Source organism: Mirounga leonina, unplaced genomic scaffold, assembly GCF_011800145.1.
Source record: "Mirounga leonina isolate KUSES-001 unplaced genomic scaffold, KU_Mleo_1.0 Mir_115, whole genome shotgun sequence".
In the NCBI taxonomy this organism is placed as follows: Eukaryota; Metazoa; Chordata; class Mammalia; order Carnivora; family Phocidae; genus Mirounga; species Mirounga leonina.
Genome location: NW_023270268.1, coordinates 69,965,312 through 69,988,362, shown reverse-complemented (window position 1 = coordinate 69,988,362; position 23,051 = coordinate 69,965,312). Strand labels below are relative to the sequence as shown.

At 36.8% G+C, this 23,051-nt stretch overlaps 2 protein-coding genes across 2 annotated transcripts in view; one reads left to right on the top strand and one right to left on the bottom strand.

Annotated features, from left to right (window-relative positions):
* Positions 1-5,266: 5,266 nt before the first annotated feature.
* KCNMB3 (potassium calcium-activated channel subfamily M regulatory beta subunit 3) lies at positions 5,267-11,443 on the top strand. Its single transcript, XM_034999316.1, is given in 4 exon segments — positions 5,267-5,687; positions 9,476-9,627; positions 9,630-9,673; positions 10,851-11,443. Coding segments are annotated over 4 exon segments (843 nt in total). The 5' UTR covers positions 5,267-5,439; the 3' UTR covers positions 11,250-11,443.
* Positions 11,444-14,424: 2,981 nt separating this feature from the next.
* Positions 14,425-23,051, bottom strand: part of PIK3CA (phosphatidylinositol-4,5-bisphosphate 3-kinase catalytic subunit alpha) — an 89,863-nt gene continuing 81,236 nt past the window's right edge. The window contains exons 18-21 of the mRNA XM_034999267.1: positions 22,336-22,506; positions 21,660-21,777; positions 21,400-21,551; positions 14,425-20,582 (exon numbers count right to left, since the gene is read on the bottom strand). Of these exons, the coding sequence (XP_034855158.1) occupies positions 20,312-20,582; positions 21,400-21,551; positions 21,660-21,777; positions 22,336-22,506 (712 nt within the window). The 3' untranslated portion in view covers positions 14,425-20,311. The remainder of the gene's footprint in view (positions 20,583-21,399; positions 21,552-21,659; positions 21,778-22,335; positions 22,507-23,051) is intronic.

Here is a 23,051-nt window from a genome sequence, read left to right as displayed (position 1 = left end):
TTACAACTCTGGGCTTCGTTTGTCCTTCTTTTTCTATTTCCTTTAGGTATAAAATTAAATTGTTTGTTTCTTGTTTCTTGAGGTAGGCTGTATTTGCTATGAACTTCCATCTTAGAACTGCTTTGGCTGCATCCTGTTGATTTTGGGTATGTCTTATTTCTGTTTTCATTTGTCTCTAGGTATTTTTTTTATTTTTCCTTTCATTTATTCTACGATCTAGTAGTTATTCAATAACATGTTGTTTTATCTCCAAGTATTTGTAGTTATTTGTTTTCTTCTTTTATTAAATTCTAATTTCATACCATTGTGGTCAGAAAAGATTCTTGATATGATTTCAATCTTCTTGAATTTATTGAGACTTGTTTTGTGGCTTAACATGTGATCTATCCTAGAGAATGTTCCATGTGCACTTGAGAAGAATGTATATTCTACTGCTTTTGGATGGAATGTTCTATATATGTATCTATTAAGTCCATGTGGTCTAATGTGTGGTGTAAGGCCAGTGTTTCCCTACTGATCTTCTGTCTGGATGATCTAGCCATCAATGTAAGTGGGGTATTAAAATCTTCTTTAAGTTAAGTTAAAGTTAAAGGCTTCTACTGTTATATCATTGCTGCCAATTTCCCCTTTTTAGGTCTATTAATATTTGCCTTGTAAAGTTAAAGGCTTCTACTGTTATATCATTGCTGCCAATTTCCCCTTTTTAGGTCTATTAATATTTGCCTTGGTTTAGCATATGCATTTATAAATGTTGTATCTTCTTACTTGATTGACCCCCTTGTCATTATGTAGTGCTCCTTTCTGTCTTTCATTTAAGTCTTTGTTTTAAAGTTTACTTTGTCTGATATGAGTATAGCTACAACAGCTTTCTTTTTATTTCCATTTGCATGGAATATCTTTTTCTGCTCCCCACTTTCAGTCTGTGTGTGTCCTTACTTTTGAAGTGAGTCTCTTGTAGGCAGTATATAGATGTGCCTTGCTTTTTTTTTTTTAATCCATACAGACACTCTGTATTGATTGGAGAATTTAGTATGTTTACACTTAAATTAATTATTGATAAGTGTGTACTTACTGCCATGCTGGTAATTGTTTTCTGGCTGTTTTTGTAGTTTTTCTCTGTTCCTTTCTTCTTTTTTTTCTCTTCCTTTGTATTTTGATGATTTTCTTTAGTGTTGTGTTTAGATTCCTTCTCTTTTGTGTGTGTGTGTGTGTGTTTACTATCAGTTTTTGCTTTGTGGTTACTATGAGGTTCACATATAACATCTTATGTATATAAGTCAATTTTTAAAAAGATTTTATTTATTCATTTGACAGACTGAGAGAGAGCGCACAAACAAGGGGAGTGGCAGGCAGAGGGCAAGGGAGAAGCAGGCTCTCTGCTAAGCAGAGAGCCCAATGTGGGGCTCCATCCCAGGACACTGGGATCACGACCGTGGCCAAAGGTAGAGGCTTAACTGACTGAGCCACCTGGGCACCCCTATAACAGTTGATTTTAAGCTGATTGCAACTTTAATTAAATTTGAACACATTCCAGAACTACTTTTTTACTCCCCTCTCCAGAGCTAGTTTATGTTTTTGATGTCACATTTTACATGTTTTTATTTTAAGTATCTCTTAACTAATTATTATAGTTTTAGTTAATTTTACAACTTTATAAGTGGTTAATTCACTACCTTTACTATATATTTACCTGTTCCAGTGAGATTTTTTTATTTTGTATGTTTTCTTGTTATTAATTTGTGCCATTTCTTTTAAGCTTAAAGAAATCCCTGTAACATTTCTTGTAAGACCAGTTTAGGAGTGATGTACTTCTTTAGCTTTTGCATATGTGGCAAAGTTTTTATCTCGCCTTCAATTCTGAATGATAACCTTGCTGGATAGTATATTCTTGGTTGGAATTTTTTTTCTTTCAACATTTTGACTCCCTCCTGGCTTGCAGTTTCTGCTGCGAAATCTACTGATAGCCTTATGGGGTTTCCCCATGTACATAACAATTTGCTTTTCTCTTGCTGCTTTAAGATTTTCTCTTTACTTTGAACTTTGGACATTTTAATTATAATGTGTCTTGGTGTGGATCTCTTTGGGTTCATCTTACTTGGAACTCTCTGGACTTCCTAGAGCTGGATGTCTGTTTCCTTCCCTAGGGAGGTTTTTAGCTGTTATTTCTTCAAATAACTTTTCTGCCCCATTTTCTCTTTTTTCTCCTTTTGGGACCCCCCTATAATCTGAATGTTACTCTACTTGATGTTGGTCTCTTAAGTTGTCTTCATTTTTTAAAATTCTTTTCTTCTTTTTGCTGCTCTGTCAGGGTGAGTTTTATTGCTTTGTCTTCCAGCTTGCTGATGTGTTCTGTTTCATCCAGTTTGCTGTTGATCCCCTTAAGTATATTCTTCAGTTCTATTATGTTCTTCAGTTCTGTGACTTCTGTTTGGTACTTTCTTTTTTTTTAATTTTTTTTTTAAATTTTATTTATTTTTGAGAGAGAGAGAATGAGAGGGGTGAGGGTCAGAGGGAGAAGCAGACTCCCTGCTGAGCAGGGAGCCTGATGTGGGACTTGATCCCGGGATTCCAGGATCATGACCTGAGCCGAAGGCAGTCGCTTAACCAACTGAGCCACCCAGGCGCCCCCTGTTTGGTACTTTCTTATAATTTCTCTCTCTTTGTTGAAGTTCTCACTGTGTTCACTCATTCTTCTCCTGAATTTGGTGAGCATCTTTATGACCATTACTTTGAATTCTTTATCAGGTAGATTACTCATCTCTTTTTCTGAGGTCTCATCTTGTTTTTTTTTTTTTTTTTTTTTTGGAAGGTATTTCTTTGTTTCCTCATTTTGCTTGACTCTGTGTTGGATTCTATGTATTGGGCAAAATAGCTCCTTCTCTCAGTCTTGAAGGAATGGCCTTGGGTAGGTGATGAATCTTCTTGTTCACCCTTTCCCTAGCTCTTGGTTGTCTCTTTGTGGTTGTCTAAACTGCCTGATTTATTCTTTACGTGTCCCAGCTGTTGAGGGTATGTCAAGACCTGTTAGTGTTCCAAGGGGAGGAATTTCATTTAGTACTTAGCTTAAGGCTGATTGGAAGACCCTCAGACTCTCAGGCAGCAGCTGTAAAAGTATGCAAATATATACAGTCCCTTGGGGGCAATTGGAAAACTAGCTGACCTTTAGACTGGGTGATTTAGAGGTGTCTCCTAGATGAGAGTTGCAAAAACTAGGGCTCCAGACAAGTGTATAAGCTCCTTTCTGGGAGGTCTCATTGAGCTATAGCAAGACCAAGAGGGTGTGCAAGGATTGTGTCTGCCTGCCGATGTTCCCTGGGAGTGCCTCTTAGCCTCTAGATGTATGGGAAACCTGAAGCCTGTACTTCAGCCTGAAGCTCCAGGCTAAGTAAATAGGCCTTTTTTACAGGAAGATTGTGTGTTTTTGTCTGCTATCTGTGCATTGCCCTGGGGTGGGGGTGGGAGGTGGCCTGCCAAGAACTCTTTCTAATTGTTACATTCTTGTGGAACTCAGGAACACCAGTGTCTTGGCCACCAGGGTCAGGTGATCAAAGGTTATCCCCTGTGTGGATGCTGTCCATGCACACTGAAATTATGCCAGTTTTGCATATCAACAATTATACTTGGGTTTATTAAATCAATATATTGCAAGTGCCAGAGAGACCTCATAATAAGCCTCTTCATGCATGGATTACATGAGTATCTTACAACCAACCTCCAGGATGACTTACAATATGAAGCAACTGAAGTTCAGTTTCAGAACATGAAGGAAAAGACAGGGAATTGGGTACTGGAAACCTACAAAATATCCAAATCTTACTCCATGGGTAAAACTCTTCTCTTTATCATATTTGTTTATGAATTATAAAATGTACTGCCTCAAATTTCATTAAAAAAGTTGTTTTCCTTGCCCATTCTCTGAGGGTGGAAAGATAGAGGGTGAATAAAATATCAAAGGAGATTAAAAATCCTCAAACCACATCCTTGATTCCCAAAGTAATATTAACCCGGGAGTGCTGCCATCCTCTGAGGCTGGTGCTTCCCACTGCAGCCTCCTAGAACATCGTGGATTTCTTGACATTCCCCTCACTGTCTTTGAATTCTGAAGATGTTGCCAGGGAGAAAAGGAGCTAGGGAAAGGAAGGGGAAGGATGTGGGATAAAGTATAAAATATACTTTTGGAAGAAAACAACTAGCAATTTCCTTTACAAGGTTTTTGCTTGGCTTTAAATTTTAGTAAGCTTTTTATGCAGTTTGATGGTGTCTGAGTTTCTACCATTATAACTGCATTTGTTTGGCTTAAGATTTTGTTAAGACTCTTAAAGTGGAAATACCTCTGGGACTCATATGCCTACTGAGCAAGGAACTGCAAATCAATGACATTGACCACAGGAAGTGGTGGGACTATGGTAACTAGGAGAAGGCATGCCAGTCCATAAGGACAGCCTCTGCTTAGCTTGGCCAGCTGTTCCTAGGCAGGAGCGTGGACCTTATGATTTTTTTCCAAAAGTGATCAGCATTTTTATGAGAAATTTCACAATTTTTAAAGTGTTAGCAACTAATCCCACATTAAAAAAACACACGAGAAGGCCAACAAAACACATCTGTGGGCTGGATGCTGTCCATGGATCACCAGTTAGCAACCTTTGTTTTGGACTTGACTGTTCACTGGACCCCCACTGTGAAATAACTAATCACATCCTTTGTTGGTACAGAGCAGAAAGAGGGAGAGGAGACATGTAGGGTCATTCACACAGAGCTGTGAGGGAACAGAGAGGAGGAGAAGAGGGGTGAGGGGAGAGAAGACAGAAGTGAAACCTTCATTATTCTGAATGGACTGGCCATGGGCCACCAAGCCCCATGGTAGATAAGCTGCCTTTCCATAAAAAAGAACAATATAAAAGGACAAGTCAAATCCTACTATTTCTGGATGTTGTTAATTCTGAATCTGAACTTTTTGAGTCATTCTTTACATATGGAACTCATAAAAGAATGTAAAAATTATTTTCAGGGGGAACGTGCAGAATCCCTGACAGATAAGCAAGTTCATAGCACTTATTTACATAACACAAATGAAAACTACTTATAGGTAATTCTTTTCTAGCCCTTGATTAAACAGATCTCTAAAGACTTGCTCGGGCTCCCTGCTCAGTGGGGAGCCTGCTTCTCCATCTCCCTCTGCCCTGCTGCTCCCCCTGCTTGTGCTCTCTCTCTGTCAAATAAATACATAAAATCTTAAAAAAAAATAAAGACTTCCTTACTGTTGCGTTATATGTAAAAATATTATGTTAATTATATTTTATAACACATAATTTTAGCTTGTTTAGGTGGGCTTTTAATCAAGCTCTGAACATGGGATTTCATTGTGTTGTTCTGAACCTGATCACAACCCTCAGGTGGACGGCAAATGGGATCATCCTTCCACCCACCAGGAGTTGGTAAATGTTCCCATTTCTCTATGAGCTTATTGAAATCTCTTCTTCCTACTTCCTCCAAAGGACAGCCTTTTTTGCCTCAGGGAGGAATAGAAATATAGACCACAATGATGGAGACCTCCCAGATGTGCACAAGAAGCTGCCCTCCAGCGCTGGAGAGGACCGAGCCATGCTGCTAGGGTTTGCAATGATGGGCTTCTCTGTCCTCATGTTCTTCTTGTTTGGAATCACCATCCTAAAGCCTTTCTTGCTCAGGTAAGAAGCAGAGAAAGGAGACCCAGAATTTTCAGTTCAGATCAGACCAAGCACAAAGGTAGAGAAGAGGCTGGCTTTGGCTTCTTCAGCCGTCCTGATCATTGTCTAAGGGAAAATAGAATCACCTGTTTGTCTCTCAGTGCGGGCAGGAAGCGGGGTAAGAAAGCGAAGATATTCCTTGGCCACTCCCCCTCTTCAATCTGAAAAATACTTTCAACAACTAATCCATACATTCGATATGCGTGTAGGTAATAAATTCTTCCTTTAACAAGCAGATATCAGGGGCGCCTGGATGGCTCAGTCGGTTGAGCGTCTACCTTCGGCTCAGGTCATGATCCCAGAGTCCTGGGATCAAGCCCCACATTGGGCTCCCTGCTCAGTGGGGAGTCTGCTTCTCCCTCTCCCTCTGCCTGCCACTCCCCTGCTTGTGCTCATGCTTTGTCTCTCCATCAAATAAATAAATAAAATCTTTAAAAAACCCAAACAAGCAGATATCACAGGGAATAGTTAATTTAAGTCTTTTACATGAGCACAACAAAAGTTATTTGAGTTTTTTGAGTTTGACAATGTCTAGCACATAGTAGTTGCTCAATAAATATTAGTTTCCTTCCTTTTGTTTTAATTGGTTTCCTTATTAAATACATCTAATAACAATTATCATTTATCAATCATATACTATATGCCAAAATATACTATATTTTATCCTATTTAAGTCTATAGCAAACCTATGATGGTACCATTATCATTTTAATTTTCCTTTTATAAATAAGAAAGCTGAGACTCAGAAAGGCCAAGTAACTTGCCCAAGTTCACCTAGCCAGTAAAGAACTTGCCTGTCATTTTGATATAAGACTCCTAGCCTCCTAATACTTAAATGAAGTTTGCAGCAATAGGGAAGATGGGAGATTTCATTAGGGCAGGGGAGGAGCTGTATAATTTTGGAGGATGGCTTACACAACATGGGGTACTTTGAGGGAGGGCAGTACTGCATAGGGGTAAAGCAAGGGACACTTTCCCTTTGGTTAGCCAAAGAATGATAGAAAGTTTGGAGAATGGGGAGAGGGAGGCCTAGGAGTTCAGTGAAGAAAAAGGGTCATAGGATAGGAAGTGGGTGGCCTGCTTTTGTTACTTATCTGATTCATCTCCTGCCATTCCTAAGTTACATTATTAGGGCAATAATGTGTAGGTCTCCATCGCTAGAGCACATAGCGCCACTATTAGAAGTGCCCAGGAGATTTTTCCCTCTGCTATTAGCACTGGGAGAATATGTTCTTCTGATCAACCAGCTTTTATTCAGTGGACACCAGGAATCTTCTATGTAGTTGTATTTCCTTCATTGCTTTGGCTGCTAGGAAGCTCAGAGCCAAATTTGTGGCCCAGTTCTCATAACTTATGGTCTGCAGGATACATGATTGTACCTCACTCTTGATTTCTAGCTTTCTACTTCCCTTTCCTATTACTCCATCATATATATATATGAGGGGAGATCTGTATCTATATCTACCTATCTGTCTAGCTACATTACACATATCTATGTAAACTGAATAAAGTGTGCGCGCACACACACACACACACACTTGTGTGCAGGTCCAGGTCAGATTATTTTTAAAATGTGATAATTTGGGAGATGGTTCAAGGATACCTTCCACAACCTGATGCCAAACTGTGGCTTATATTTACATTTTACTTTCCTAAGCATTTCTGGAAATTGTTTGCTTAAAGTAATTAAGCGGATGCTTAAGAGTGATGCGTTCTCCTCTGTCTCTTGCCTTGTGATCTTGTGGCACCTCACAGACTGGTTTTGCTCCACAGAAGATGACCTGGATAGCTCGTACCTTTCCCCACTCCCTTAGACTCTCATCTCTCAATCCAATGATGGACTTTGCCTGCTTGTAGACGCAGACACACAGTGTTATTGAAAGAACACGCTCATGTTTTCAGCTCTAAATACATCCCTGGTTCTACTGGAGAGACCTGGCCTGGTCCTTGTGCATGGAAATTCAGAGAGCTTAAGTTCTAACACAGATAAACAGGCAACTCTGAAGTATGATTTTAAGATACTTAGTCTAAATAAGTAAAGAATTTAATTTTGTGAAAAAGCAAGCTAGTGTTAAACCTGTGAAAAGAACCTTATTTTCCATATTTGTATTCTCACTCGCCCAATATTTTGTTCTTCTTAGGCTCCATCCAGTGGTTTTTTTATGCCCCGGCCCTGAGATTATTTTAAACAGCACCGTCTCCCAAGTTTATTAAAGAAAATCCTTACTCATGACCAAAGATCTCAATGGGAGTGCAGTGTGAACCTAGTTTCAATGAGGGTTTTCAAACATTGACTTTAGAATTTGCTAATCTCACTTCTTGTGTTTAAGTCACCAGGAAATAAACACAGGGACCCACCTACATGTATGAGGGTGCATGAGGGGCTGGTCCTGTACATTCAATCAAGCATTTCCTCTCACGTTCATTTACTCTTAGATTTGTCCTCTAATCATTTCATACATATCTGTCTTTTCAACACCACCACAAAATCGTCATGGGCAGGAATTTTGTCTACCACTTCTCATAGCACCTAGAACATTCCGTGTGTGTAGTACATGTGCAAATTCTCAAAGGAACGTTTTCCAAGTAAAACTTAATTCAGTGTAACTTATTGAGCCTCTACTATGTGGGAGGCATGGTGCTTCATGCTTTGAGCAACATAAAGATGAATAGGATGTATCCCCTAACCTCAAGGAACTTACTGATAGTAAAAACATAGTAAGCTTTTTTTTTTTTAAGATTTTATTTATTTGACAGAGAGAGACCCAGTGAGAGAGGGAACACAAGCAGAGGGAGTGGGAGAGGGAGAAGCAGGCTTCCCACTGAGCAGGGAGTCCGATGTGGGGCTCAATCCCGGGACCCTGGGATCATGACCTGAGCTGAAGGCAGTCACTTAACGACTGAGCCACCCAGGTGCCCCAAAACATAGTAAACTTTTGAATGAGACATTCCTTCTATGATTTCTATTTGCTCTTTGGAAGTAGAGAGAGTATATGGAATTGTACATTGTTACTAAGCTATATTGACCAAGGGCCACAATGACTGTGGTTGGACCCCTTCCAAAGGCACATTTCTATCAGGACAATCTTGAGATGATGAGGCATGAAAGAGGATGAGATTTCTGAGTATGTGGTTACAGTAATATCTGTCAAAGCATGGCTTGCCAAATACCTGCATCTTAAATACAGCTAAATATAGATTCTTGGGCTTCAACTCAAATCAACTGAACCCAAATCCCTAGGAGTGAAGCCATAGAATCCACAAATTCTTCACTCTAACAAACTTGCTCAGGTGATTCTGAAGTTTGAAAACCATTGATCCAAAGGTTGGTGCATTGAGAAATATGCCAAGAGGGTCATAATTGAGATGAAATTTAGCAATTTGCTGTTTATCCCCTTTCTCAATGTTCTCCATGTTCCCTAACCCTTATGTACCTTCTGTAATGGTTCTACATTACCTTGAAATAGACAAATGCCTTGGGTTATCACATTAGAAATATAAAACTAGGGGCCCCTGAGTGGCTCAGTTGGTTGAGCATTTGACTTTGGATTCGGCTCAGATCATGATCTTGGGGTCTTGAGATGGACCCCTGTATTAAGTTCTGCTCTGGGCATGGAGTCGGCTTGAGATTCTCTCTCCCCCTCTCCCTTTGCCCCTCTCTCCACTTGCTCTCTCTCTCTCTTAAAAAAAGAGAGAAATATAAAACTAAATTTATAGAGGGTGAAGATAATTTTTTTTTCCAACTGAAGCACTCAGAGAGAAGAATCAAACTGCACTATCATCCACACTCATATCATGGATGACTGGATAGACTGTGCTTTCACCTGTGGTGTGGACTGCCGAGGCCAGGGCAAGTACCCATGTCTTCAGGTGTTTGTGAACCTCACGCATTCAGGTCAGAAACTCTCCTACATTATAATGAAGAAGCTGTCCAGATAAACTCCAAGGTAATGTAAAGTTCATGTAATTAAAGAGTTCTAATTATAGCCTTCCTTCCATGCCAGACTGTCCCCAGCGGAGTGCAGTCCCCAGGACCATCTCTGGGGATAAAGCTGTTTCCCTCCAGTGAACGCTTCTATGGTGGTCTAATCAGGATAAAGGAAGCTAAAAGCATTCTTGAGGAAAAAATGGGGTATATAGAATGGAAAGGAATTATTCCAATTTCACAAACTGGTGTCTAGAATTTACAGGCTGAGCCAGTGAACAGAGTCATTTGTGGGCAGTCTTACTTTTGGAGGTCCCACTCTCCATCGTATCAAAAATGTTAAAATGTACTCACAACCCACCTTAAATCAAGTAAACAATTTTTCTTATCAAAGAAATTTAAAGAATTATTATAATTTTGATTTTAATAGGTTATTAAATTGGTTCATATGTTTTTAGTGTATATTTACACCTAACTATGAAAATTAGGTTGTATTAGATTAGTTGACATGCTATACTTTGTTGTCTTTACTTAGGCACTAATCCATCTGATGATTTCTCTTTTCTGTTTTGGATGCAATAATTTTTAAGGTCTCAAACATTTCTGTAGGCCCTAAGCCCAGTGTTATGGATGCCTAGTGGATATGCTGAAAAACCTCAAGCTTTTTTGGAAAAAAAAAAAAAAAAATCACCAGCTGACAGATCCCTTCACTGGTTCTGCCTTCCAGGAACCAAAACCTATGTAGGACCCCTCTCTGTGGGCCTAGGGCAGAAGTCACAACATGCTACCCTTTAGGGAAAGATTTTACTATGGGAAATCAAGACAACTAGGCTAGAGGCATTCATAGGTGTTGAAAGCACATGGTGAGTTCAATAGATATTTGTTGAATGGACAAAGACCGAGTGCCTGTATGTGGAGGGAGCATGGTCCTTATGAAGCTGGTCACTGCCTCTTCAGCAATGTCTGTATTTTAAAGAATTCCTTCCCACATTTCTGCTTAGTGCCTGGAAATGGCCATTTCACTTGGTGCCCTCCTGCCCACCCTTCCCTATGAGCTCTGCAACAGGTTTCATCACCTTCTGAGATTGAAACTCTCCACGAATAGCTTCAGTTTGAAGCTCTTTGAGAATTAAAACTGTTGTTTAAATGCTTGGTTTGGGGACAGTGTCCTCATCTTTCTTCCTCCTCCATATTCCTAGTGCTTTTACACACCCAAAGGCCACCAAGACAGGAGTGACTTGCTCAACAGTGCTCTGGACATAAAGGAATTCTTCGATCACAAAAATGGGACACCCTTTTCATGTTTCTACAGTCCAGAGAGCCAATTTGAAGATGTCATTCTCATAAAAAAGTACGACCAAATGTTTATCTTCTACTGTTTATTCTGGCCAGCGCTGACTCTGCTAGGTGGTGCCCTGATTGTTGGCATGGTGAGATTAACACAGTACCTGTCTCTACTGTGTGAGAAATATAGCACTGCACACAGAGATGAGGTAGGTGGCAAAGTACCTTATATGGAACAGCATCGATTCAAACTGTGGAGTGTGGGGAGGAGCCAAGAAAGGGGCAGAGAAATCTCACGATGGTGGCCAGATTAATTGAGCACTTTTGGCCTTCGGATGCTTGGCAATTTTTGCGCCTGAGGACCTAATGGTGCCTGCTTGCAGACTAACCATGTAGAGGCAATTCAAATTAAGTATGATATTTCACATGGGAAACAACATTTTTAAAAAGCCTCATTATGTATTCCATCTATTCTATAAATACACACAAACTTTTCCTCTACCCCACATTTCTTTCCACGTGAGCCAAAGCAGCACTTTTGTTCCTTCATGGCAACATGGGCTCCAGGTAGCTGTGCTTGATCTAATTTCGGCTCTCGTGGAACCCGTCGGTGTGGAGTACATGATGAGGGCATCTACCTACTACTGACCACTGAACAACCAGCCTCGCTGTCGGCAACAGAGTTCACATCAAAGTATTTCTCAAAACAATCTTGGTGAAGAGCAAGTCATTCACTGTTCGGAAGAGAATAATCTGATAACTTCAAAAAAATGTGGGCCTACCATTCTACCTCCCCATTCATGATAAAGGAAGAAAGCAGCTGCCTAGCAAATTCGCTAAGTTTAGAGCTATTCATACTTAACCTTGCCATGTACCATGTAATTTTGCTTTCAGCCACATTTTTCTAGTTAATTACGCTTTCCATAAGCTCATTTTATTCTTTGTGCACATTCTGGTGGGAGTGGGAGAGACGGCCAGAAATGTGAAGCGGGGAGAGGCTGTACTGGATGGAATTTAACATTCATGTCAGATGATCCGCATTGTAGACAAGTCCCACGTGGATAGTCAGCAAATGTCCATACTTTAATTAATGACTCAACGTGGTTATTAACTAATGAATGTCACAAGGCTCTCCCAACAAGTGCTTTCCAGAGTAAGCTGAATAGGAGCTGAAAACAGAGTTTGTTCTGAAAACCTATGTGCCTTAAAGTATCTTTAAATTTTACTACAAAGTCATACATCACGGACAATAGAAAGAATGAGACTTTTGAAGCAACTTTTATATGCAGATGTAATCAAAACAGAAATTTTGCTTCTAAGTCAATTATTATGCCTTTCCGCAGTGAATTTCAAGTCACAAATGACTAAATAGACTGGATAATTAGAGCAATATTGACTTGACAAGTAATGAACAATTTTGGTGCTTTCTCCTCTTTCGAGTGTGGAATGGTAGAAAAAAACATGTGTCTCAGAGAATTTTATGTGAATTTGTAGGCCATAATTACACCTTTTCAGGTATGTATCCTTGGGCAATTCAGCTGAACCGAAATGAAGGTTCACGCCTTTCTCTTCTCATTTAGAAAATGAGGATAATCTCTTCCTTCATGGGGTTAAGGAATAAACAAGGTAGAGTATGTAAAACACCTCGCTCAATTTCTGGCATCTAGTGAAAGTGCTCAAAAATGTTAGTAGATAAAAAATTGTTTGCTAAGTTTCAATATTCAGCCAGCCTTATCCCTCTTTTGGGTATATACCCAAAGGAAATGAAATCAGTACCTCCAAGAGATAATCTGTGCTCCCCAGTTCAGTGGAGCATCATTGACAATAGCCAAGATATGTGTCCATCAACAGATGAATAAATTGTGATCTTACACACACACACTGAACACACATATACATGAGGTATGTATTTACATACAATGGAATATTATTCAGACTTAAAAAAGGAGATCCTGCCATTTGCAATGACATGGACAAACCCAGAGGGCATTATGTTAAGTCAGACACAGAAAGGGAAAAAACCTGCATTTCCCTTATATGTGGAATCCAAAAATGTCAAATACATAGAAGCAGAGTAGGATACACATAGAATAGGATGGTGATTACTGGGCGTTGGGGAAATGGGGAGATGTTAATTAAAGTGTACAAACTCTGTTATAAGATGAGTAAGTCTAGAGATCTCATGTACAGCATGAAGACGATGGCAAGAATACTATCTTGAGTACTGGAACTTTGCTACAAAAGTAGATTTCAGGTGGTCTCATCACACAGATATACACACACAAAAGGTAACTAGGTGAGGAGATGATACATTGATTAGCTTGACTATAATTATTCACTATACATGAATATCAAATCATACTGTACACCTTAAATATATACAATTCTTATTAAAAAATAAAATTCAGTCAGCCTTGGTACCTTTCATTGAACAGCTGGTTAAAATGGCTAGTGTAGGGAGCTGGAGAAGAGGATTCCTTCCCACCTTCTCTTGACTAAATATAATATACATTTAAGGTCCAGAACATGCTGTTTAAGAGGTTGTGGTAAATTATTTTGTATACCAAAGACTTTCCTGAAATAAAATAGATGTATGCATACATATTTTAAATCATTTTGCAAATTGAGAGTCTATAGATTACTTAAGGGCACGTCTTAGTCCATTTCTTAGTTTGATACGCATCTAACAACGTGCAATTCTTGGGATTTTTCTCCTAACAAATTCAAAATCACTGATTTAAAACCTAAAAAGTGGAAGTGTGAAACCTGAAATGTTTCAATTACTACAGTTTTCCACTCACAGAGTGCGGCTACTTGGTTCATCTCCTAATCTCATCTCAGGAAAGAGAGACATTATGCTTGGAGAACAAAGTCAATTTAGAACAATGTTAATTCAAAGTCATGCAAACCATTTGGCAAAGAAACAAAATTTAAGCTATTACTTGCTGTTAATTGCTTAGAAGTACAAAGTATCAATGTCCACATGTGTTACTGGTTCAAGAAAAGCCCAGACTCCCCTTTTGCAAAGTTTATGATAACTGAAAGCAAAACCAGTTTGCTTCTAGCCTAACCTCACTTATAGGTTCTGGTCTTTAACTGACTTCTGTCTGCATATAGACAAACACATTCATACGTTTATGTGTATACATGTATTTTTGCTTGAAATACAAACACGTAATTCCTTATACTTAAAGGAAGTTAAAATTCAAACAGATATTTCTCTCAATATTCATCACTTTACTGGGGCAGAAAAATTGGCTTTTAAGGCATAATAGTTTCAGGTTTTTAATCAACTATTCTTAGTCATTATTGGTAAGAACTCAAGTTCAGCTAAATTCTGATTATTAGCAACACCGGTTTGCTTTTAAGTATTCAAAAAAAGGCAAAATATAATTATCACTTTTTTGTTGTTGTTGTTTAAAATACATAGTACACTAAGGATTGTTTGGACACAAGTCATTTTTTTCTTTTTCTTTTTTTAATAAACAGCGTGAGGTTACAGACTGCAAAGTTAAAAGAAAAGCAGACATTGACAGTTTCTGATGAGCACAAACAGTAAGTGCAGTCACAGGCCAAACTTCTTGCTAGGAACAGCAAGACTGGGAAGCGGTCTTAAATTTAGTGACACTGTATTATTCTATATTCTCAGTACAATAACACATGCATCTTGCTGTGTCAAATACTTTCGGGGCCATCATTAAAAGAACATTTTTAAAAACATTTTTCTCCTAACGAATGCATTATACCATAGGACTTCAATTCATAGAATGACAAAATATAGAGAAACAGATTTGCTACAATAAAAGGGGCCAAAAAAGGGTGGTGGGGGCTTCTTCTGGAAGCTTCCAAAGTCAACATTTGATGTGTTAGTAGTCTTCTTTTGGTAGGGCCACATTCTCCAAGATATTAAAAGTGTTAGGTTCCAAAAGGATATATTCTTTTAGATTTTATTCAACCCAATTAAGCCCGAGGACTAAGTCACATTGAAATTATTAATTGTATTTGAAACTTAAGTTCCATAGCCAAAAACATTTCTAGAAACCACATGAAGTCCAAGCCCTCCAACCACTCTTTGGAACAAAAATTAAAACAGATAAGGGGCTTTTTCTTATGAAATTGATAGATCATGACACATTTGGAAATTCATACTAGAATTAAGAAGTTTAGTCTTATTAAAGATATTTTGAGAAAATATAAAACAATGAAAGTTTTCTGCCTCCTTGCTTACTCAGAAGGAGGAACAAAAGTAAGAATCACCTAAAAATATACATGGCTCTTAGCATAACCACAAAATTATTGTAGTGACAGATTAAATAAGGTTTCAGATAGATTTATAGACTTAACTGGCTTACAAAATGCATTAAAAAAAAACCTTTCCATACTTACCAACGTGAAGAATGGAGTCTACTGCTGGTAGTGAAAATCAGTTACCTAAACTACACTAAACGTACAATGGACTGATTCCCACCCCCCCCCAACCGCCCCCAACCCTCTACTAAAACTCATATGTAGTTGTGTAAAAATTAAGTCAGAAAATTTCCTTATGGCTCATAACTGTCACTTTATGCTAACTAGCATGGCTGTAATATTAACATGTCTAAAACTAAGGAAAAAGAATGGCGCTTCATGAATAAAAAGGAAGTGTGAAACCTTAATCAAGTGGAATACTCGGATGAAATAAGCTTATTTAAAAACTAACATCCCAACTTGGGAAACTCCTAATAAATTCTAAACACTTTTGAACTTTAGAACCTGATGTTTACACCTTTTATAAAAGATGCCTCTTGACCAGGGCTAGCAAGCAGTGTGTACACAAATAGAAATGTTCGCAAATATACACACACTAATTTCACTAATAATAAAGAAAAGAGAACACAACTAATTTCGAATGCCGAATTCAAGAACCTAGTACCATAAGCCTCCTGGAGCTACAGCCTTTTCCGTGGCTGGAGCAAGGATTAAATTTTAACTGAAAATTTTTCTCAAGTCTCCAATGCCATTAAAAATAAGGCATGCCAACTCTGACTTTTTATACGTCTCAACTACAGTGCTCTGGAAATTTCTGTAACGTAAGAGCCTGAAGCACTGAATTGTGACTCATTTATTTATTTTTTCTTATTAACCTTCTGAGGTAGAGTTACCAATCCAATTTTATCAGGACTGTAGTTATCTTGAGCTAAACCCCATAATCTTTTCAGAAAGTGAAAGTAGCTTTTGAGAGAAAAGAAAAAAAGGCTTCCCAGGCCATGGCACATAAAATACACTTATAATTTTAATGTAATAATTAAAAAATAAAAATGGTTTGTGTTTATATTTTAAAAAACAGCCCAGCTGTATTACTCTGTCACCAAGAATTGTTATCTAAAGATCCCGTCAGTGCTGAGTTTTATAGTTCAGCCTTCACAATCCCATCCCTGATGAAGAGTTAGTTCCCTCATGGTATGCACAATATACTCACAACATTCGGCCTTCTCTTAGAAGGCTCCATCTAAGGCTTCCTTTAGAAGTGCCCCTTCTGAGCAGGATGGATATGAAGAATGTGATTCATTCAAACAACTCCTCCCTGTTCTGTTCCCTCCTTCAACATTCCCCTCTTCTCAAAAACATCTGAAGTATGAAGTTGTTTTTAAATAGTAGAAGCACCACAATCCATTAACACCACATATGGTCTTTAAACTGAAATATTTTAGGGATGTCTTGGACATCAAAATTGATTTTTAAGGTGGATTCTGAGTGTGTGGGTCCAGCCCAGGTCTGCAGTTTGTGCAGACACAGAAACAAAAGAAAGTTAAAACATTCAGAAAAAGTTAACCTGTTAGCTGGCTTTAAAATAATGATGGAAATCCAATTTTTTCAAAGAGTTGGCAAGCATGGGCTATTGGTCAGAATATGAATTACATGGATTTACAAAATCATTAAGAAACAAATCCAAGTTTATGTGCTGTGAAATTTCCATGGTTCCTTTAAAATAGATAGGCTGCTCGTAATTTTTTTTATGTTAAATCTCTCAATTTTTGATGGAAAAAGAATACAGATGGACTGTGTTTTACCTATGTGAAAATCACCAATCCACTGAAAATAAAATCCAAGAGGGTATATACATTCTAATCAAGTCATTGATTATTTTCCTGATTAATAAGAACTACACTTTACACAAAATACTTTATCAGCAGCTGTTTTCATCAAAAAAACCAATATTCAGTTTCACAGTTGAAAAAATTACACATTAAAATATTTTACAATTCATTGTATATTCACCAGGTTCCCATTTCCTAAAGGGCTTAATATAAAGCAGATTAGAAGGGAAAACCTCAAAGTTGATTCCTTTGACACTGAGTTTTACAGAGGACACTAAGAACCACAGAAAGCTTAGGTTCTATCATAAAATAGTGACCAAATTCCATTCTTCTTTAAAAAATCCAATTAGAAACATCTTTTTTAAAAACCAAATTCTACAATATGATTAACAGATTTCAAATTAACAGCAGTCTAAAAATCTTCAAAAGAAATGATTTTGTATACTGAGAATATGATAAAAAGTTAAAACATGATTTTCAGATTATACCTTAGTAGAATGTGTTTAAAATTAGGTTTTATTTTCTTTAAACCTGCTTGGTTTTTCTTTTTTTCCTCCAAAATAGTCATTGAAGGAACTATTTCTCAAGTGACCAAATGAAACCGTAAAGTCAAGTTAGTTATACCACATTCAATGATAAAGATGGTTGGCCACAGGAACTGACCAATCCATGGAAGTGAAAGGACACTGAAGTACCTGGAAACAGCTTACCACTGACTTGACAGCCTAGTCACCCCATGTAGCATTCAATTTTTGATTCTTTGCCTTCTGAGCACTACCTGAGCCTTTTTTCTTATTTTTAATGTTGTTTGCTTAAACTCTGCTTGGATTCATTTAAAATTTGCTTTGCTTTTAGCTATATCACTTAATCTACATTCTTTGTAAAATTTGTCTACACCTCTTCAAATAGAATTAACTTGGTTGTAATAACTGTTGAAAATAAATGTAAAAGAAGAAATAAGCTATGGGGCTGTGTTTTAATCGTGGAGAGGTCCCAGGGGAAGAGGACTAGCTGGACTGATGTGAGACATGCAAAAATCATGTAAATTTTGTGCAAGGAAGCTCAAAGCTTTTTTGGCACTTGGGTAAATGCTGTTCTCTCTTAAATTCTTCAGTTTCCACCATCAGAGTTTCAGATTTGTACCATTTCATTAAGTTTTCCTGTAATTAATCCCTGATATAGAAAAGACTGGGATGTTAGTATGTATTAACTGAATATATCTAAAAGGCACAAAATGTTAAAGAAGTTTTAATAAGTTATGAAATCTACATCTGCAAAAGAATCTATTTGGCTTCCTGCTTAAAATGGGAGTTTAAATTCTTCTTAACTATTCCAAGACAGTTTACAGAAATAAGTTCCCCTAATCTTCGAATTTATTTTTTTTGTTGGCAATACTATATACATGCTTTAGTACCTAAGTCTCCAATAATTAGGCCCTTTAAGGGCTCTAAAATAGCCAAATATTAAGAGTATTTGTATTAGAGTCCCTTGTTTACTATTCAAGACTTCTATTATAGGTAACTGATTTCATAAATGAATATAGTTTAAGTGATGCTGTTTTACTAGAGTATATAATGTGCACTTTTTATAGAGTTTTGTATTCCAATAATATGCCTAATCTAGAAAACTGTCAGTAAATTATTGCACTTTTTCTGGTGTGGCACCTGGACATTTGCTAAAGCTATTTCCTAGGGCATTAATCATCCATTTCAAATACTGAATAAAATATGAGATTCTAGAGTGGTGATTAGCATTAGCCCCTACACCTTCAGTTAATGTTTTCCAAAGTGTTTAAGAATGTATCCTGCACTCAAATGCAATTTAATAAAGTTGGACAGTGAGCCCTAATAGCTTGGAAATGGGACATGATCTTAAAATGGTTTAAGGTCCTACTTTTATTATCCAGATATTGCATAAATAGCCTAAAAAGGTAAAAAGTTCATGGTTTCTATTCCCCCATATTATAAAGTATTATTCATGAGCATACCTTGGTAGAGGGGTTGAAGCAATCAGGAAGATACTCTATATTGTGTTAATTTTGGTAACTAGTTTCCTGACTGAGGCATTATCGACTATAAAAGAAGATGGAAAATGGGGGAGTCATATGAAAACAGAAAGAAATAAAACTAAAGAGGATGAACTTTAATCTGTTTTCCTTATGCAGTTATACACTTGTCACTGGTATAAATGGGATAGTGCCTGAGCCTCACCCACAGACCAAGAGGAAAGCTGACCATGCTGCTACGAACAATAAAAAATTTGGGGTGCAAACAATGCATGACTATGGGACAGATCATGTAAATAAAGAATATATATTAATGATAGTTTCTATAATATAAATAGCCTTTAATAAAAAAAATAATCTTTTTTAATAACATTAATACTCACTTCTATTTTCTGGAAACATGCATGAAAAATGTATTCAATTCAATTGCAAAAGGAGAAAAAAAAATCATCCTACGGTGAATACTGTACAATTCTGGAGCAAGAACTAGTCCTGCTCATTCTTTCTCTCTGATGATTATTGTACTTTGTGGGAGCCCAGAATTTCCCTGGGAAATAAGAATCAGATTCTTGTAAATACTGTCCAGAAAAAAACCCAAAAACACCACCTTATAACAGGTCTCATTTGTGACTGCTTCCAAAACTTTGCAGATAAGACCCCAAATCATCAAAAGTTTGATTTATTAAAAAGGAAAAGTCTCTGGTGAAATCTCAAGAGTCCCTTCCACCCCAAACATTTTTTCTTCATTAAACAAGGAGTCAAAAAACCCACTTCAAACTATAAATTGAACAGCAATGGAAAAATAAGAAATCTTCATTATTTTCTAATCTCAATGTAATTTAACACCAAACTTCAGTTTCCTTGGACCTAATGCCATAATAGACTTTGTTGTGTCCACAATTTCAAAACATAGAACATTTGCAAGACAAAAAAAGAACATCATTCTTTTTCCTTCTCCATCATTTCTATATATTTTGGGGTTTTTTTGTTTTGTTTTCTTTTTTAAAAAAAGATACAAACAATCTTCAAAGTTTACCTTTTTGGACTTAAGGCATAACATGAAATTGCGCATTATTCTAAAGCTTAATTTTGAAATGAACTAGTTTAGTGCTCTCAAACCCTGTTTGCGTTTACATTATTTAAATTATATAGTATTTTATTTCTGTTCTTGTGTAAATTCTAATGCTGTTCACGGATTGTGCAATTCCTATGCAATCAGTCTTTGCCTGTTGACAGTTATTAACAGTGCAGTATAGAATCCAGATAATGAGCTTTCGGTTTCTCAGTTATCATTTCAGTTCAAAGCATGCTGCTTAATTGTGTGGAAGATCCAATCCATTTTTGTTGTCCAGCCACCATGATGTGCATCATTCATTTGTTTCATGAAATATTCCAAAGCCTCTTGTTCAGTTTTATCTAAAGCTAGGGTCTTTCGAATGTATGCAATATCATCAAAAGATTGTAGTTCTGGCATTCCAGAGCCAAGCATCATTGAGAAAAGATTTATGAAGAGATTGGCATGCTGCCGAATAGCTAGATAAGCCTTGTAACACATCTCCTGAAACCTATAAGTAATAAGAATAGTTTGATCAGTATGGAGCAAATGGGGTTCATACCTTGAGGTCTCTGCTCAAATGTCACATCATTAGAGAGGTCTTCTTGGGCAAACGTATAAGAAACAGCCTTGCTCTCCCATTCCCCTTACCAACACTTTCTGTTTTCTTTACCCCACACTAGAATGTAAACTCCATTAGTCCATAAGGATTCCGTTTACTGCTTTATCACCAGCACCTTAGGATAATGCCTGGTACATCAGCAGTTTACTAAGGATTTATTAAATGTAAGAACTGGTCCATACTAAAGCCTTTAGGATTTAGGCTAGGGCCAGGACAGAGTTGCAGATAAAATGGAATTTTATACAGGGTTTCTGAACGTACTTTAAGGTTTAAGATAGACTGATTATATACCAGAAAGCGGTCGGAAAAATTATAAATAAATGTGGTAATTATAGCTGACTGATTTCCTCAAATTGTAGGACTAAAAAATATTGTCTTAAGCACTATACATTATTTATCAGTATACAGAAGGTGTAGTCCAATATTTAAACAGTAGTAAATAAAAACCTTTAATATATTAAGAAGTTTAAGAATCACTTTCTTAGGCCTTAAATCATTTCAGGCCTTCATTAATAAATTGGTTTTTCTTTCCATTTTTCTTCATAGCATTAAAAATAAATACAATAAAACAAGAATAAACAAATACATTAAAATGCTCAGGCCAGAATGTTAATAAAACATATTTTAAATTGCTTGAAAAATACCAATTACTTTTGATAGAGCAGCAAGAATTTTGTACTTTGTATTTTTGATTTCTTGAACTTACCTCTCAAATTCTCTTGTCTTTGTGCATTCTTGGGCTCCTTTACTAATCACTATTAAGAAATCTTGTGTCAAAACAAATGGCACACGTTCCCGTTTATAACCAAATTTTTTCTTCTTGTGATCCAAAAAGTGTCCAAAATCTATATGAAACAGCTTTCAAAAATAAAGAATTATATTATAGCTTGACAAATGCAGAAGTACAATATCCTGAATTAATAAATTTAAGAATGTGAAAACATCTTAAAAAGAGAAGGCTATTACTTGTCCATCATCTTTAACCATGATGTTACTATTGTGACGATCTCCAATGCCCAGAATGAAGGTAGCAACACAATAACCAGCACATGAACGTGTGAACAGGTCAATGGCTGCATCATATCTATAAAGAAGAAATAAACACTTAATGAGTAGTGTGGTCATATAGAGTAATCCAGTCCAAATGGGGAAAAGATGGTCAAAGTCTGTACTGAAGAGTGAAAACAATCACTGACATTAAGAAGAGGAAGTAATTATGTCCAAAGATTTGAGGTAGAAAGGACATTTCTGGATATCCTCTGACTAAAGCATAAGTCTTATTATGGTGAAAAAATACTGCAGGTGTCATGAAAAAAATTTTCTTCTAATCATTTTAACAATGAATCAGAAGTAAATTTTGAAATGTTCAATGTTGACCTTGAAAAAAAAGAATAAGCAGAAAAACACATTTTCGATACCTAAAATTGAATGTATAAGTTGGGTAAATAGGGATTCACCAAAATTATAAGTAATTCTGATCATTCAAACACAAAATCTCAAATATTTCAAAAGGTAAGCATATTTTTTTCCCAAAGTAAGTACAAATGTTTTCTATGGTCTCAAGAGAAATGTACGCAACCATTCAAAGACCCGTCTAACAAAACCTTTGATTGACATAGGGAAAAAAGACTAACAGACTCACATTTCTCCTTTGTTCTTGTCTTTGAGCCACTGATGGAGTGTGTGGCTGTTGAACTGCAGAGCGCCTTTCAGACCACCTTTGCACTGAATCTGCATAATCGTGTGAGAATTTCGCACCACCTCAATAAGTCCCACACAGTCACCAATTGACAGACAACCATAAGGTAACATTCTGAAAAGGATCAAGACATTTGCAATTAAGTGACGGAATTTTGAAACAACAAATATTTTAATAGGCAAATACCGGAATATTCTTTATGCAAAGTTGTCATGCATAACCTTTATTCCTTTAACTTTGGTTTTCTTTTAAAATTAGAAAAATACTAGAAAAATCCTAAAATTATCTGCCATCATTTGTTATAACCTTCAACTGAGAAAGCACCTAACTGTATGAGAGAAAAGCACTAAGATTATTGTGGCATTTAAATTTTATCAACATTTATGACTTAAAAAATATGGGTGAATTTCAGCTTGTTTAGCTGACATCTAAATAATACTTTAGGGCAGCAGTTCTCAAATTTTTGGTCTCAGGACTCCTCTATACTCTTAAAAATTACTGAGATCCCAAAGAGCTTTTATTTATGTGGGTTATATCTACTGATATTAGCAATTAAAAGAGAGAAAAAATTAAAGTATTCATTTGAAAATAACCAACTATTATGTGGTAATCTAAATAACATCTTTTATGAAACAAAGAACCTTATATTAAAAAATATT